Source organism: Genypterus blacodes, unplaced genomic scaffold (assembly GCF_046128005.1).
Source record: "Genypterus blacodes isolate CSIRO-AG114 ecotype Tasmania unplaced genomic scaffold, CSIRO-AGI_Gbla_v1 ptg000012l_1, whole genome shotgun sequence".
NCBI classification, from domain to species: Eukaryota; Metazoa; Chordata; class Actinopteri; order Ophidiiformes; family Ophidiidae; genus Genypterus; species Genypterus blacodes.
In genome coordinates this window covers 4,353,341-4,372,504 of record NW_027466826.1, presented here as the reverse complement: position 1 = coordinate 4,372,504, position 19,164 = coordinate 4,353,341, and the positions used below count along the sequence as shown (strand labels likewise).

At 40.5% G+C, this 19,164-nt stretch overlaps 1 protein-coding gene across 1 annotated transcript in view; it reads left to right on the top strand.

Moving 5' to 3' along the window:
- LOC143012559 (neurexin-1a-like) overlaps nucleotides 1-19,164 on the top strand; it is a 216,299-nt gene that overhangs the window by 103,732 nt on the left and 93,403 nt on the right. Inside the window, 4 exon segments of the mRNA XM_076165749.1 lie at nucleotides 658-1,039; nucleotides 1,946-2,136; nucleotides 2,379-2,552; nucleotides 5,691-5,810. Of these exon segments, the coding sequence (XP_076021864.1) occupies nucleotides 658-1,039; nucleotides 1,946-2,136; nucleotides 2,379-2,552; nucleotides 5,691-5,810 (867 nt within the window).

Below are 19,164 nucleotides of genomic sequence, written 5' to 3'. Positions count from 1 at the left end.
ATTATAGACCAGTCAAAACATTTTAAGTATGTTAGTCTTAATTTTATTGGCGAGTTGTGGCATGTTTCAAAATTTGCTGATCTGGAGAATGACCTAATGCACTTTATATATATATATATATATATATATATATATATATATATAAAGTGTAGTATATATATAGTTTGGGCAAAAATCTGTCTCAGGTCCACAAGCAAGAACATGAATATGATAATTGTTAGGTAAGCATACATAATGTTAGCACCAATTTGTAGAAAGCAATCAAGTTTTATTTGTTGATTAAGAGTTTCTGCTGTATTAAGTTGGGATACTTTTTTTTTAAATGAGAGCAAACAGTAAATTAAAATATCTTCCCATCAAGTCAGTATGAAATAAAATTACTGTAAATAAAGTGTCATTATGCATGAAATGTAAAAATGTACTAGCTACAGTTTCATATGTACCAACAACAATATTATCTCTAATAAGTTAATATGGAGAGATGATACCAGCTGGGCTTGGGCTCTATATTGTATTATATTTTTAATGAAGTTGTTTCCTATTTGTAATGTTGTTCTCACTGTGCAGTTATTATGTAGAGGGCAGATTGCGTGGCCTCTTCAACAGTCACATCCCCAAATAATAATCTTTCTCCTTCCCCCCCTCTGCTGGTCAAAGGTCAAATGGCAGGTGACCACACCCAGCTGGAATTCCATAACATTGAGACGGGTATTGTGACAGAGAAGCGCTTCATGTCCATGGTGCCGTCTAACTTCATTGGCCACCTGCAGAGCCTCCTCTTCAACGGCATGGCCTACATAGACCTCTGCAAAAATGGCGACATTGATTACTGTGAACTCAATGCCATGATCGGCTTCAAGAACATCATCGCTGACCCCGTCACCTTCAAGTCGCGCTCCAGCTATGTGACGCTCACCACCCTGCAGGCCTACTACTCCATGCACCTTTTCTTTCAGTTTAAAACCACCTCGTCTGATGGCCTCATCCTGTACAACAGCGGGGATGGTAACGACTTCATTGTTGTAGAGTTGGTCAAAGGGTGAGTTCATTTCTGTGGAGGTTTTTGTATATTTTATGTTATTTTCATTCATTTGTATCATGACAGAACCTTTATTTTGGATAAGTCCCTCTAAATGAACATGACAATATCAAAATGAGTCTCCTTTATGTTTAACTTTCTGTGGGTGTGGCTGTTTAATTTGCACAAACACATTGTGCTTTAGTTGTCCTGTCCTGTTGAGATAAATGGAAAAGCTTTAAACTGGCCTGATTTACTATGATTTTAGAGTAGCAGAATGTTTATTCATAGTATTTATCCGTATAAATGGATTATGAATTTTAATAAGACAGCCTTTCATATGGTGTGCCAGCATATAAACAGACTATAATTCTTGACAGCTCTTAATGTCACCACTATGGGAATTATTATTCTTTTCTTATCTCTGCTGTGTCAGAATATTTAATGGAAGAGCTTTTGGCTGTTCTGTTTTGTCTAATGTTCATGAAGAAGAAACGCACACAAAACCCTAAAGGGAGACGGCTACACAATGGTGCATTTCCTTTTGCTAAACTGCATCAAGTAATGCATTGTGTAAAGGCACAAATACACTAAAGCAATACAGATGAATTAGGAAATAAAGTATGTATGTGAACAAAATGTGAAGCATAAATTGCCTGTAAACCAAACAATTTAATACTATTATGTTTAGCATAGCCAGCAACTGTCTATCATATATACATGCAGTAGGCACACACACACACACACACACACACACACAGACCAGAACATACAGTATACGCAATGCCTATCTGCTGTATATTGTCTTGTCTATCTATGTAATTTGTTACATGTTGTTGTTATACTTTGATGAAGATCTCGCTGATTTTTCTCATTCTTCCATCTGGGTCCTCAGTTGCATTCCTGTGTGTTTTCACCTTCTTCCAGGTACCTCCACTATGTGTCTGACCTGGGAAATGGAGCCCACCTGATCAAGGGCAACTCAAACAAGCCCCTGAATGACAACCACTGGCACAATGTCATCATCTCCAGGGACACCAACAACCTTCACACTGTCAAGATTGACACCAAGGTCACCACCCAGACAACCACAGGAGCCAAAAACCTGGACCTAAAAGGTATGTGGCATAACCACAGTCATTAAAATTAGTTTGAACAATTTTCCACATGACCTCATTAAAACTCCTCTAACTGGACCAAATGTTATACATGATAGTTTGCTTGTAAGAATGTTAAAAAGATCTCAGTGTTGTTGATAAAAAAGAACCAATAAAACAGAACACTCAATATGACAAGATAGGTAATGTATTTGATATTCCACTAGGGGTCAGTGTTGTTGTGTTTTTTGCTTTCTCTACAGGACACCTTTATATCGGAGGGGTGGCGAAGGAGATGTATAAGGAACTGCCCAAGCTGGTGCATGCCAAGGAGGGTTTCCAAGGTTGTTTGGCATCAGTGGATCTGAATGGGCGGCTCCCAGACCTAATGTCAGATGCCCTGGACTGTGTGGGACAGATCGAGAGAGGCTGTGAAGGTGAGTCATCTCCCTGGACACCTGGCTTTGAAGCTTCATCGTTCATCTGTCGACACAAAACTTCTTTTGTCCTTCAACAGACAAAACTAACCTCTGTTGCTTCCTCTACTTTGTATTTTAAGGAGAAACAGAACAAATTATTACTTTGATTTCTTTGATGAATTAACTTTTGCAGCTCTTTTACTTTCCTAATATTATCCTAAAAGTCTCCTATAAGCCGATTGCTTCACCCTGCCACTACATGCCAATCATCTTCCCCGTCTCATACTTGTTCGTACACTTACTGTAATTCTCACCCACTGAGGCACCCACGCTGCTAACCTGTGGCATATAATTTAACATCCATAAAATCAGTTGTTAGTCTGTTAGAATGCATCAAACTCTGACACTCCTCCACAGGCGATCATTTCTGTTTCACTTGGCCATAATCTGGTTATTCTCTCGCCCACATTTGTACTTCCACTGTTATTTCCCATTTTATCCCCATTTTGTTGTGCTTGCCTGCTTACTGGATCTGAGAGTGTGCCAGAAGCAATCCTTTTGAATTATGTATGAAGCCTTTGTTGCATGCATGAATATTATTTGCCCAGTCTAATGTGTGTACCACGTCCAAAGACAATATTTGATTTATTTTTCAACATCACTTAGTTTAAATTTGCCATTCAGCACCACTTTTCAACTTCTGATCTTTTCATGCTCCAACATTACACACATCTTTCCGTCTATCTATTACACAATGATCAAATTGGTTACTGTTTTTTCATAAACTGCTCCATACTGAATCAGTTAACAGCAGCATCCATGATAGCGTGTGTATTCAGCTACGGCAATGGAGTGAGTAGGAAGTGTACAGTTACTATTAGTGGGTGAGTTGAGGACATATTCAAAATGTAGATTTTGCAATGCTGCTTCTGCGTGTTACAACAACATACAAAAACATAAGCATCTGGTTCCATGATTAGTTTTATTTATGCAAAAACAGATTTTGACAGGGTCAGAAACTCTTTGCAAAACAAACATTTATCCTGTCAATCTCCATCTTTGACTGTAAAGGCCTTAGCCTATACGTTACACTTACAACTTCACTTCTGTCTTACAATCTTCCCTCTTTGGTTTTTTCCAAGGACACATCTGCTTTAATCCTCATTGTCACTCTCTCTCCAGCCTGCATTTCTGTTTCTCCATCGCTGACATCTTTGTGCTTTACTAACAGCTGGTTTTGCTTTGCCTTTTTTTCTTTCCGATTATTTTTGCTGACAAAAGTTGCATTGATGAATGCTGACATGCAAGGTAGATAGCTTTATGTGTCTGACGCATCGTCTGATCTCCCTTCCCTTTGCATCTGCAATGCCTCTATACCCTCAACCCGCACAGTCTCGACACCCCCACACTGACCACTCACCACTTCCCCTTGAGCCACAAGACTACTTCTTTCTCCCACCTGTCACATGGGATCCAGTCCCATAGGAATACAAGCATTCTTGCCATCCTGTATCAAAAGCTATGGGGCTGTTGATCTAATGTCCACTCACAAACTGTATGTTGCATTTAAATGCACATAAAAAGTGTTTTGTTGTGGTTATATCATTTTGATTTGTGTTCCTATATTTGTAAGGTCTGTTATAGTTTGCATGACATATAACAGTTGTGTCTTCTTCTGTATGCATGCAATCAGACTTAAGCAGTTTCAATGTATTATAGAAATAAGTGTCTTTTTTCCCAGTCCCTTATTTAATGCTATTATGAAAACAGTTGGAAAAAGTAAAGAAATCAAGCTAGTTAGATTCACTGCTTGTCGTACAAAGGTCATCTTGCTAATAAATTATTTAATTATGTACTTCAAAGTAAAATTTGTGTAAATGGATGAGTTTATATTTAATATGTACTACTAATGATGCACATCATTATTTCTGTTTGTAGGACAAGCATGATTTCATGTGACAGATTTAGCAAGGGATGCAGTTATTTGCAGGTCATATCCATATTTATTTTATTTGCATTCTGCTCATTGAATTTGCCCAAACATTCTGCTTTTTCAAGTGGTTAGCTGTATGCAGTCAGCTACAATTTGCTGATTTTTCAGCCTTGAGTGGGCTGCAGTAAAAGCTTAACCTATTAACTGGTTACCATAGCTACTGTGTGAGTGAATAATAGCTGTGGCTACACTACATGCAGAGGAGTGTAAAGATAAAATAAGATAAGATAAGAAATCGGTTTATGTGGCAGGGAGTCTAATCATGTCTGTATTCAGCAGATGAACAACACAGACTCATTTAAATTATTATTCACTCACTCAGTAACAATTAATATTAAGTTTAAAGCGCAACCCCAAAATAATTCATATGATAAAAATAAATGTTTTGATTTATATAGTTAAAGCACTTAAAACAGTTAGTTAATATGCTGATGACATGACCAAATGTGTACATCTGCAGTAGTAGGATTTGGATTTTCTCAATAAGCTGAGAGTTGGGAAAGGTTATCTGATGAGCTCCTTCATGGCCCACATCATGTAACAGGATTCACATCATTATCACACAATACTCCAACTTCCAATCAAACGGTTGTAAATGTCCATGCCAAAGATGAATAAAAGCCTTCAGGTAGAAAAGATGTAAGCACATTTGAAGTAAAGGTGTAAATACGATTGAGCTTCTTCATGTTGACAGGATTAAAATGCAGGCTGCTTCACACCTCATGCAAATGTTTTTTGCTTATCGTGAAATATTAATCATTCTTAACCCAAAGATACAAAACACATATATGTATTTGAGTTTTCAGTGCTTCTCAAGAATGTTTTAATGCTGTTTCTGTATGTACATTATGTTATTTTGATGAGTCTTTTAATATAAAAATGTCTACAAATTAATGAATACAGGATTCAGAGAGGGAAATTACAAGTTTACATTGTAATACTATTTGTAGAAAGTTGAATAGAACCCAGCGCTGAGTTAATACAGCATAATTGTCAGTGTATTTGCATAGCATATGTGGATTGGTTCTGTGTGTACATAGATTTGCACAAGCATATTATCTGTATGATGTGTGTGACACTCAATTTCAGTGCATGGAGCTGCAGATTCTTGCCTTGTTCTGTAACAGTCTGCTTACCCAGTTGCTGTTTGTGTCCACACTAAGGCCCCAGCACGACGTGCCAAGAGGACTCGTGTGCCAACCAGGGTGTGTGTCTTCAGCAGTGGGAAGGCTTCAGCTGTGACTGCAGCATGACAACATTCGGAGGACCACTGTGCAATGATGGTAGGATTCAGCTTCCTCGTTTATTTAAAACTGTTCTAAGAATGAGGTGGCCGGCATCGTTGCCAAATCAGAGCCAGCTTGGACCAAATTCCAACTAAAAGTATAAATCCTAATTGGCCACAGATCTCTTTCTTTTTCATTTAATGTAACGGGGACATATTGTGAAGTTTCCTATGTTATGTGCAAAAACACATCCATCCATTTATACTCCACCTTGATGCACCCTTGCTGTGCACACAGTGTGAAAACAGATAATTTTAGGTCCTGGCTGTAAAGCTGTTGAACAACGCTGATAGCCACTAACCAAAATGTTCTCTTGCTGGTCTTGTTCTTTATGAATGTGTTTATCTGGGTATATGGCATGAATTTAGAACTAATGGGTTTGACTCAGTTGTGCATTTCTTTCACTGTTGACCGTATCCACCTGTCACAATTTGACACGGCACTCTTACCGTGGTTGGCAGATCTCTGTGTCCGGTCTATAGTTTAGTCCACGGCATTTATAGTTTGTTACAATACGATTGTTCTGCAGTGGTAAATGATTTGTATACAGTCAGGCTGATTGCTTGTTTTGCTGTGGAATACCATACAAGTTGTTGTTGGCAGGTCATATTATGGGTTTCCTTTTGTGCCTCCCAATCCACTCTAATGATTAACTTCATTTGTCATAGTTATGAGCTTTAGTTGCTTAATCTGATAATTCAAGAAAGACTCAAGGCTCCAGTTACATAGCCCCTTAAAGCACGCATAAAACTAAATCAAAGGCTACTACACATGTACATTGTATTGTAACTTGTGACTGATATGTCGCAACTTTGTTAATTAGAGCAAATCTAGACTAAACCATTACTTCAGCGCCTCTGTTATGAATAGTTGTTGTATTCACTGAGGGAGTTGAAAGCTTTTTATGTTCAACCCTCGGGAATTATATTAGAGACTTTGTAGGTCGGTAAATTCCACATTTGTGTCACCTGGCTGACTGATTAATAAAGTTCATTAAAGTTTGAGACATGACACACTAGTGGGAGGAAAATGTTGCTAAATAAAACATCAACACCAACTGAAATGATCCAAAAAAACCTATATATTAAGAACAAAGATGAGAAATGTTGCCAGGATGATCTTAAGGCGTACACATTTTGAACCTCATGGTGCAACTTTAGGGTTATATGATATAAATCTCTTCTAAAGACAGTCAAGTGGTGATTTGCAATGAGGGACTGTTTTCTCATTAAGCTTAGCTGCGGAGAGAAGTAGGCTAATGCTTGCTCCACCTTCATAAAGCAGGCTACTTTTCATGCAAAATATGCACAGGGGGTTTCAGTTTGGTCATTATGTTCTTCTGCTGAGGTTCACACAGTGAGGGGGTGAATAAGCAAAGTGCTGAACTGCATTGAGGAGAAAAAGGACAGACTGAACAAGCTGGAAATGACACAAAAGCAGAGGATGGTGGACCATAAATGTTAATGCATTCTGTGTCACTTCTACCAGCCCGATAAGACCCTTCTTTTTTGTTAGCACTTCCTTTGTAGCCTTATATTCGGTACATATTTGCTGGCTATGATAACACTAAAAGGATTCTTCTGTCCACGAGATGTGAGCTTGAGTGCAGCACATCCTTATCCGAGCCCTCTTCTGCTCCCTTTTACTCTCCTTTTTTATTCCGCCAGCCGTGTGTGGATCAGCCGAGGAGCAGGGTTACGCTGGAGGTGCTGAGGGATAGTTTTTGATGCCGAACTCCTTGTGAACTCAGCCTTTGCGTTAAAGGGAACATCCATATTCATCCGCAGAGCTCATTTACAGAGCTGGGAGAACAGCAGAGACAAACACGCATAAATTATATTTCATATACCTGCTGTGACTCGTTGCTGGAGCCGGTCTCATTATTCCCGCTGACCCTACAAAACAACACGATAGATCCATATACAGGCCCAGAGGACTGAATATGTAAAAAAAAAAACCACACCATCCAAGAATTTCTTCTCTCTAAGAACTCAACCAGTCCTCCGTAATGCAAACGCAGTCTCACTCTGCCAAAATAAATCTATGTGTAGGAAACAGAAGCTGGAAATGGTTGGTTTTATCTGTGCTGATGGATTGTCATGGGGATAGACGGGGGGGGGGGGGCTGTGAAGAGATCGAAAGAAACATCTCAGGGGAAAATATCACATTTTACCAGATACATATATTTGCATAAGCTGAAATGCAGACAATTTTACCACAGAGCAATCGGCCTTGGTGAAAGTGACCCACATGTGGAGCTCACTGCACTATTTCTCCAGTGGGTAGTGTGTGTAGTGTGTGTGTACGCTGCATTTACTCGTAGAAGAGGGAAAAAAATCCATTTCACAGCCCCTGGTGCTGTAACGTGTAGAGCCAGGATGTGCTGCACAGCTGTCACTCACAAATCATAAGGGGATTGATTTTATGTCTGATTGTACTTCGCCATCTTCTCTTTCTGAGCGTGTTGACCAGAGCTCTGTATATTGCTGTACGGGCTTTACTCAACGTGGATCTTGACACATATCTCTTTCTACTTTGACAAATTGTACACACATTACCAGCGTGCTTTAGATATAGACGGCATTGTTTAATTTATTTCAATTGTCGTGCATTTACCTTTAGATTTAGGATTTCCTTTATGAAATGTTTACATTGTTTTAACAGTATATACTGAAATTAACTCAATATTATAGACAGTTATTCCTTTCAGAGTGGTGAATTAATTAGTTTAACCAAAATTGGACTTATAAGGATTTAGCCTCACAGGATTCAATTCAGTTGAACAAGTAAAGGAATCACAAAGGGAAAGGAAGGAAGGGACACAGAGGAAAGGGGACATAAAGGATTTAAAGCCTTGTGGAAGAACATAGAAGAAAATAGAAAGAAGCTTTGGAGGGAAGAAGAAAACAAATCAAGGAAAGGGAAGATGCAGAAGAAGGGAGTAAGAGGAAACAGAAGGTAGGGATACTTGAAGGAAGGAAAGTTTAAAGGAATTAGAGAAATTAGGGTAAAAGTGTGAATTCTCCCTCAAGTAAAGTAAGTACACAGTAAACATTTGTGCTTGTCAACCATCATTTTGTTTTTCACACCAACGTATTTTGGCTTATTATATCAAAACAACAATATTTCAACTCTTCAGAAAAAGCACAACTTTCCCTTCAGAAAAGAGTTTGACATTGACATCAAAACACTAATTAAATCTTCTCTTCACCATACCTCCGTGTTTTAACTCCACCATCTGCTCGTACTTTTGATAGACTGCAAACGACAAAGTCAACATTTTCTATTTTAAGAACCAAATGTTCCCCCGTCGGGTTCCTACATTAAATGCAAATGGTAAAACACACAACCCTGACCCCCGACCAAAATGAGTCAGATTTATCCATTGTGTATGTAAATTATAAAGGTTTAAGGAGTGGAGTGAATCTCTATAAGCTGTAAAGTTTTTGGTGCTAGTTGAAATTATCTGGCAAGTGGAACACATATTGCTCAACGTGGCAGAATATAACTAGAAAGCTCAAGTAATCAACCACAAGCAGAACCTCACAAGTGCTTATTTGAGATGGCAGTGAATAAATGTAGCCATTACACATCAGGGTCTTAACTATAATGTCCATTGGGAATTGATAAAGTGTTCTAGTTTCCATTGAGATGCTGGCGGGGGGTGTGTGTGTTGTGTGTGTGTGTGTGTCTATGAATGAGACTAAAGCTTGAATTTGGAGCTCCTGGGGAAGTTTGGCTGGGTTAGACTGAATGTAATGCACAGAGACAAACAGACTGTCTGCTGCTAAGCTAAATTGGGTCGTGGAGAGGCTCCAGTGAGGGTCATGCGTCGCCTTCACGCAACTTTCAGCTCGCCTGGTTGAACGTGCACCCAGGCCTACAGCCAGAGCTATTAGCACCATGTCAATATTGTATCAACAATGGGGGTTGTTGTGTGTGTGTGGGTCCAATCTCTATACTGCCGATTGCTCAAGGGGGTAGAGACAAACCCCCACTCACTTCATTTCTGATGTGTCTGAGTCAATGCTCATTCTGCTGTCTTTGTACCACGAGAATAGGCTGTCTGGACCCCCTGCTGCTTATCCACTGTGCGGTCTGCCATTGACGAGACTGGCTTGTCCTAAGCAGATATAGAAGAAAGGAAATTGGTCCTATTTCTGTCATCTCCTCTCCCTTTCTTTTGCAACACAGGGACTGCATTCGGTCATACATCATGAACCCACGGCCCTGACATGTTCGTGACAAGATTATTACGTCTTTTTTTAAGAAATAACATTTGAATTTGAAACGTTCTTGAACTGGGAACAACCAATGTTGATATTTACAGTAATGCATTTGAAATATGAGAGGTTGAAGACGTGGCCCAGTTGTGTTTTTCCAAAAAAACATATTGGCTGGCAAAGTGGTGACAATTTTCTCTTTAAGTCTTTACCTATACATCAGCTACTGATATTAGAAAAGCATGAGTTATAGGCGACATATGGCTACTTATATACTACATTATTTATGACATATTGTGTATTGGCTTGGGTGCGCAAAGATGATTCATACAACATCCATATTTATAAAAAAATAGAGAAATATGGTTCAAGCGTTTCAGCCCATTACTGTCCTCTGTATTTACAGTGCAGATAAACACTCGTGCTGACATACAGTACACCCACACACATACAATACACACTCACATGCAGGAGATGAGATACTGGACTAAGAAGCCTGCTGTCATACGGAACTAATGTCTTCTTTGGCCTGGATGTGGCCCGCTGTTAATGCATCTCAGTGAAATAAATCTCTGGGTCTGAAATATTTGGGCTTCGGTGTGTAAAGAACGCTTGGCCTAGCTTTAAGCCGCCATTGTGCCTTAAGATATGAGAGTAGCTGCCTTAAGCGCGTCTGCGTATTCACTTCAGTAATCATTTCCCAAATGTGGACACATGAGCATCACAGCACATCCACTCAAGAGTTTAACTCCTCTGTTGTTAAAGCAGCTGTTGACTTGTTTTAAATGATTTGTCGTCCCTACAGATACTGATCATATGTTATGACTGCATCTAAAATTGATAAATGGTTAGGATGATGTTTAAACAGGAAATCAGGCATTTATTTAGACATTTTTTGTTCTGTTTCATACTAAGGATGCTCAAAAAAACAAGGATCTCATGTGAGTTGTAATAATCGCAGAGGCTGTCTGATCGTAACTCTGCATAAATTCGCCATGAATTCTACCACAAATCCTCATTTCGGTAAGTGGAATCAATGAAAGGAGTCTTTATTCTTCGTCTTTCGCAGGTTGATAGCTAAGGAGACCACGGTACAATATTTGAATAAGTTCCTTAGCAGCGTGGAAACCCTTCATTCCAAAATAGGCCACTATTTCACTGAAAACCCATCAAACTGATCTTGTCAAGTGTCAACCTTTATTTTCTTTGGAACAGCCATTGTAGAACATGACATTTCATTTTTTTTCAACATTTCAGCTTCTTCCTCTGACAAAGCGCTTACAAACTCGAGCTACTAGCTTTGAAAGACAAGGACAGGCTAGCGATGCTTTATCCGCTGAGAGATTTATTATACCATTTTATGTCAATCATGATGAGTCCACCTACTCAGTGTGTGGGTCTTCATATGCACCAAAGCTGTCATGTCTATTATGCAGTTTAATATCAGTGCCTGAAGCGTTAGAAAAACATGTGAATTTTCCACACAAATTCCACATTGGCACGGACTCCGATATTTCTTGTGCATTCTCATAACATGAATACTTATTTGTTCAGTTTTTGTTCCTCTTTCACTTTAACTTTCTCTCCCTCCCACAGGTCATCACTTCTCACATAAATATAAACGGTCTCTATCTGGTGTAATCCATTATTTTAAATGTTTTTTTAATGCAGATTGCGCGTCTGATTTAAATAGGTTTCTGTGCCAGGAAGTTGTGGCTTTATATGACTTAAGGAGGTTGGCATGGAAACCAGGTCTCCTTTTTTTATCCCGCTGAGAATGCTGTAACATGATTGTAACTTTGACCGAGCAAAGCGCCGTGAGAGTTTGGTGTAGAATGTCTTAACACCTTTAATCGTCTCAGGTCGTCCATCACGTGCGTGTAAATGCGATAATCTGAGTAGTTCACTCTGTAAAACATGACATGCTGCTCTGAGCATGCAAAATCAGACGTTTGCTTGTTGTGTGATGCGCCCTTGGCTTTCGGCTGTCTCACTGACATTAGTATGGAGGAGCAGAGATCTGTGGCAGATGGATGGATTGCTAGATAAATCCCAAATGCTGATCATGAGGTGTAACTGAGGTTTGGAACCTCCTCAACAGCACAAACTTGCGTCTCCGTCGAGGCAAACAGGAGTACAAGTTTTCCATGAACTACAGGAATTTAGTTCTGAGTGTGAGTGCTCAGTAATCCATGGCTTGGTATTTCTGCCAAGCATATTAATAAATAAACAAGGCCTGGAAAGCTGTGTTTTATGAATGCGAAGGACTTTGTTGATTGATCACATTAGAATCAAGACCTCAAATATGGAGTCCACTGGAATGCTAAAATATGTACTGTAATATCTCCCCTCCTTTTTTTTTGATTGATCTGTTAAGAAATGAGTACAAAACTACAACAAGAGCTTTTCTTTTGCAGTGCAGCTTTTTTGGATGGCAAAAGGAATTCAAATTTACTCGAAAGTAAAATAAGAATTATGACTCCAGAAGGAAACACACAAGCATCAAGTAGGGACAGGATCAAATCCTCTGACAGAATTGTTCTCAAATCTCATCACGATGTCTCTAATTCCATATGCTGTGAGGTGTGTAATTGTAGCCCTTCTGGGGGCGACGATGTTGATCGGACATAGGAAACTGTTGCTTTTCCACAGCACAACACCAATTAAATTGTTGACTGGAAGACAGAGCAACTGATAAAGCAGCCTGCCGGGGTGAAAAACTGACATGGTTAATCCCCTTCCCAACCCCCCCACCACTCTTGTAAACTCAGACTATTGAACATGACACTCGGGAGAACTGTGGCACAAATCTCAAACAAACAAACAAGCTGCTTGACTTTACGTGACACAATGAAAAATCATATCGACATATTCACCAACATGGCTTTACAGGTTGAAATAACATGTTAACATTGATAATAATCCATTTTTGGCATTTAATTAAATATGAAAAATGTAAATTCAATGTAAACAGCACCACTAGTTTGAAACAGTTTGACACTAGTTTTGGCATCCCTCTTCAATGTCCAAGGAATCGGGATGCCAGGTATTCTCTCGTTGCTCTCAAGGCAAACCTTCTACTTCTATCCAATCCAATTCTTTGGCTCCTGCAAATCCAATGACGCAGCACAGACCGTGTAAACCCTCAGATTAGACACCTCCCATCATAGTGGAAGTTGGATTGAGAGGATTGGCTCCAGTGGTAAGGTTTGTCTCGTCTCCTGTTACTTGACAAAGAGAGGGTGGATTATGACATTAAAATCCTCTCACCAGTAAAGCTGCTTTGCCCAGTTGCAACACGGCGTGCTTGGTGTGTCCTTGGCAACACTATTGAAAGGCAACAGTTACATTGCAACAGCTACTTTCGCTTGTTTGCCTAAACACAGCTGTTCTCAAGTCCTTCCCTTTAAGAGATTCTCATCGAAGCCTCTCCTTTAAAAAGCATGCTTCCTCTACCTCTTTAGCCTGACAATAAGCCATCACTCTGTGGCCATTTGATATCCTATATCTGCGCCATCCTTACGTCGTGGACACCTTTCAGGGGCAAAAGTCAACTCCCCCTCCCAATCTTAAATGTCAAGTGATAATCAAAGGACAACAGGGAGGAATGGTGATTTGAGACCTCCACTGTCTTGAAAGAAAAGATTCAATAAACCCTGAATGTATGAATTAGCACGCGAAGCTGATTGACCATTGCTAAAATCATCAACTAGAATCTCAACAGGCTCTCCTGCTTGTATTCCAACTGGAACTTGTTTTCCTTCCGTCAGCACAGGAACATAAATCCCTACTACAGAATTCAATAAGCATGTTTCACGATGAGGCATAATTTACAACATATTTTTCCATTTCACTCCATATATTTCCAAATGGAGTTATTTCTTTATTTTCAATTTACGTTCCAAGGGAGTAAAGTGGAGGGGACTGTGAAATGAGCGTCTGAAGCAGGTGCAGTAGCATACCAAACACACTTGGAACACAATCAGAAATACACGATGGATGAATGTATGAATGAAGGAACGAAGGAAGGAATGGGTGAATGGATGGATGGATGGATGGATGGATCCCTTGTAGAAAAGAAGGCAAACTTTTTGTTCCATATGTAACATATCAATTTTGAACCATAACATCGGTTGTCTCTATTTGAGATTTGTCCTTCACTTGATGTAACGGCCCACTGCAAGGACAATAGATTCTTTTTTGTTTTCATTCAAAAGGAGAAAAGAGGCTCTGGAGAAATTGGCTTCTTGATTAATTCTTTCTCAGTTATTGTCCTACTAGCTGGATTGTAGGAGTCTGTCCTTCACCTGTTCAAACTGAAACACACACACAGAAAACCTTTCTTTACCTTATGTACAAGGGTTTTTGACTGTTATTTCTCTTAGTCTAAGTAGATCAATAGAAATGAAGAGCTTTATCGTTGCACTGTGTTTGCATTAGCATATAGATGCTTTCATCTACAGTATGTCCATGTGTGTTTTTGACAGCACCTACCTCAGTGTGAGGAACCTTTCCTGCATTATATTGACTCTGAGCTTACATATCTACATTTGGAAGTACATCTGTAATCACCCCCACACCCCAAAAAAGGAACATGACAAGAAATTGTGTATCAGAAATTAAATCTACGGGGATAATTGTATACAAAATGAATGAGAATTAATGCTGGGGGTGTTTTGGTGACAATTATGCCCTTCCATCACAGCACCATGCATTGCTTTTTGCTGATCTCCCACTCTAAATGGTTATTATTCCCTATTAGAAGGCTGTTTTATCAGCTGAAGTGGTGTTATTTATGTATTCACCCCAGCTTGCTTGAGTGCATAGCTTTACGGTTGATGCATTTTGCAGCATTTTTCTTTGCTTACAAGCTTGCTATGCTGTATTTATTTCAAATTACAAGTGTCACAACAGTCCACACGGTACTCTTTCACACCAGCATTTAAAGAGGAGACCTATGGGTGAAGGCTTGGCCGCGTGAGAGCAGCAAGTGATGTTGAGGCAGAGATGAACGTGAAACCAACAAATATATTGATATGACCTCGGCAGCAAATACAAACACTATCGGCACTCTGGCTTTCGTCTGTGTTGGAACGCAGATGTTGTTGTTTGTATAGTGTTGTCTCCTTTGACACATCTGTTCCTATTATGTCACATTTTGGAATGACCAAAATGACATTGTGTTTCTATTTCTGTGCGCTTGTACACACTGACATCACTGCGTTGTGTGCTTGTCTGCCCTACATAGTGTTTGTGAAGCGGGTTTGGATGTACATGTTCAAGACTTCCATCACTCTGTTGTATGAAGAGCTCAGATCAGCTTTATGTATGTCATTTACTGTTGTCATTAGTATGTTATTTGTGCTATTAGTGCCTGTTGCCATGGCGTTGTGATGACAGTGGGACATTGTATGTAATGCAGGTTGACTGTTCCATTGCCTGTTTACAACTGTTTGGGCTCTTTGGACTTTGGACCTCTGGTTAGGAGAGGTTGTGTGAAGAAGTCAGTCCCTAGTCGCATTTGCACAGGCAAGGTGCGAATGTAATGTAGCCTCTTCCTGCAGAAATCGAAACTATTGCGCATTTGTGAAGCTCGTCGTTCCAGCAGAGAGCAGAATGCACAGAAGTGACTGCAGAGTCGGCACACACAGATCTGTCTTTTTGCTGTAGCTATACCGAGTTTTTAATGATTGAGTCTAAATACAAACTCAGGTGATCCTTTTCCTTGCCTCCTCTGCCGTTGTCTTTGAATGTTTGTTTACCTCAAAACATCTCTTCTTTTTTGAGAACAAAGAAAAAGTAAACATCCTGCCACATTCTGGGCTGAAATGATCCTCGCAATACTTCCACATACTCAAGCAGAAGAATGTCAGATCCACCACGATGTACGAAAAATCCAAAACGGAGATGGATGCACATGAAAACAAAACGGAAAATTATGTATAATTACTTTGAATTAGGGCCTTCAAATGAAACACACATGCGGTGTGAGAGCATTCCGTTGGAATAGAATTAGAGTCCGAAGCATTGCCCGATGGCCCTTTAAATGATTTAGAGGTCCTACTTAATCTGGTCAAGGACTCTTAAATCCACCAATCTGTTCCATCCTCCCACTCTCTCTCTACGACCCTCCAAAATCATCTCATCAGCTCAGTGCACTGTGGCCACAGTCTTAAGTGAGTAACAGCCACTACTCTTCCTTTATAGTTTCCTGCCCTCCAAGGGACTATTACTCTGAAAACCAATTTCTTCTCTCTCTGATCACTTAGTTTAGGAAATATACTTTTCCAACAGTTTTAACACCTTTCCCCTTGTTTGATTTCCAGTTATCTACACTTTGCTTCAATCTGTGGCTTTACCTGAAAACAAAACAAAGTTCAAATGGAGGAAAAATGTGTTTAAAGCAGCCCGTCCTGCAGAGACTCACAACATCCTCTGGGTCTCATGAAGAAATAAAGAAGGGCTGCTTTTGGCTTTCTGTCAGGATGACACCTTGCCAAGAGGAGCAAGAGTCAGAACACAAGAGGAAGTAAAAGAATATTTTATTGTCTAGTTTTTGTTGTGGAAAAGGATTTTCTTCTTATTTTGTTTCCAGGGCCTGTAAGCACCTTTGTGTGGATGAAACAGATGAAAACATTAACCACAGTGTCATGGTCACGCTTGGATTGGGTCCAGATATTGACTTCATGGATTTAACTGTGGTTACCACTTTCCTTAAAGCTATCTGCCCGGCCCTCTGCCTCCCTGCTGTCATCCTCCACTTAGCCAACTTGTCTCTGGACATGATTGGATCCAAATTTAACCAGCTAAAGAATGAGCTGACTGGACTGAGGTGTGCGTGAGGTGACGCAGTACGGTATGTCCTGATAAGAATAACCGATCATTTGACGGGAACGGTGCATTAACCACGACTCCTTCTTCTAATTAGAGTGGAGTAGAGAGGTGTGATGGTGTTTACTCAGGCTTTGTGTCAACAATCACGCCATAGATGATGTCCAATACACTGTATTGATTTGCTTTTCTAATACATGCAGTAGCACAGGCTGGTGACTGTGATAAAGCTCCTTGTGCACTTCCCAAATCCGCCACTTGGGGGCACAAATGAACAAGCAACCAATGATAAACCTGAAAAAGGTATCGCCTCACCCACTGATGTCTTTAACTTAAGGTGATGCGCACTAACACAGGCGTTTGGATTAACACCCAAACACAAACTGTGAACCCTTTTTTGATCATTTGCACACACATTACATTTTATCTAACCCAATTTAAACTTTTCTCATTTAGGGTCTCATTTTGTTCTCCTGTAAAAGTCTTCAAGAGGACATCGTGAGTCAGATTGTTGTCCTTGGCAAGCCGCCCTGATAGACTGCCTTATTAGGTGTAATTATGCAGATTGCTCTGCCGATAATTATAAAAGTGTAAACACATTCAACAGCAGCTTTCCCTTTCGCCACTGCAAAATGAGAACAGAGCTGCGGTTCCATGCCGCTGACGTTTCAGTACCAGGTGGCTGCACCAAGTTATTGAGATTCCACAAGGTGAGAGCAACACTTTTTTTTCCTAATGTATGCAGCATCTGTTGGCATGGCTCAGTGTCTTTATAGAACAATATTGCAACACACGATCAGATATAAGAGGAATTCTAATCATCTGTCCCCATGTGAGATGGGAAAGTTGAACTCAGTGCCTGTACTCATTCTGTGCTTTACGTTAATTATACAGTCAAAATGCTGCAGCTTCTGTTATAGTTTATAATATTTCCAATTCTGCGCTAGATTTCTGCCGGCTTGGTTTGAAAGTTTTGTTAGTCCTTTAGTACACAGTAAAGTGATTGAAGTGAATCACAAAGTGAACACGGACATTTTCCTTTGTGTCGTCTTGTTTTGCAGATGAAATGCTTATGAATTGCTTGGAAACCATATAGATGTCTTGTGCAGTTTATTCAAAGTGTACACGGTGTTGAATGGCTTGCTGTGTAAACAGAGTCAGGCTCGCTGCAGCTCAGCTTTGTGCTCTCCAGCCCTGAACCCCAAACGCACAACACAAGCACAAGCACAAATACAAGCACAAGTGCACTTCTCGGCTGAACTGGTTTGTATTTATCAGCAGGGCTTTTATGTCCACATGTTTCTACATGGCAATAACCGGGTGCTTCACACCGACTCTGCGATCAGCATTTCCTCTCTTGTGAGGAATTGTCTTTTATTAACAGGCGAAGAAGCAGTGTTGCCCAGATTCAGCACCCTCTCTCTGGACAGCGCTCATCTGCCAGCTCTGGCACTGTGCAAGCTTTGTTTGTGTGTGTGTGTGTGTGTGCGTGCGTGTGTGAGTTTGTGTGTGTCTCCTTGCGCATATGTTGGTGAGAAAGAGCTGCCTATGTGAGCTGCAGCATCATCACTCTCTTACATCTTGCAAGTGATAGACTGCAGCGTCCGGTGAGCTTGAGAAAGACGTTTTTTTTTCCAGGAGCATGGAGAGACAAGGAATAGGCTGGAATTCTTTGTCTCTGCAGAACTATTCTCATACACCTCCACGAGTGTACAGGGAAGGAAAGAAAGGGAAGAGGAATGGAAATGAGAGCATAAAACAGAAAGGGAAAGACAGAGGAAGAGAGAATAAGAGGAGGAACCAGGGGAAATGATGGTGATAAAAGTAGACACAGTTGAAATGAATCAAGCGTGTCCCTCTGCGTTTCCTGTTGTTTTCTCTCTTCCATTTACTACACATCAGCGTACACACAGAAGAGGTGGATTGTAAAAGAGTGAACATGGAGAGGGGAGAGGGGCTGTGAAAGGAATCAGAGCTGGGGGACATCGCTTCTATTCCTCCCATTCCCTGTAAATAGGCTCTTCCTCTGCAATGCACTCAGGCTCCAGTGATTCGCTGTGTGGATGCTGCCCATTTGCATAGCCACTCTCCCTCCTGCTTCCTAGCTCGCTGTGGTGGCTCCCCCTCCCTCCCTCCCTCCCTCCCTCTCTCCTCCTCCTCCTCCTCCTCCTCTCTCCCCTCTTCCTCTTGCGCACATCTTCTTGAACTGCGCTGCCGAAAGCTGCATGCATGTGTGCGTGTGCGAGCGTGTGTTCCTGCCCAGAGCTGCTCTCTCAGGTACCGCCGCCGCTGCTCGC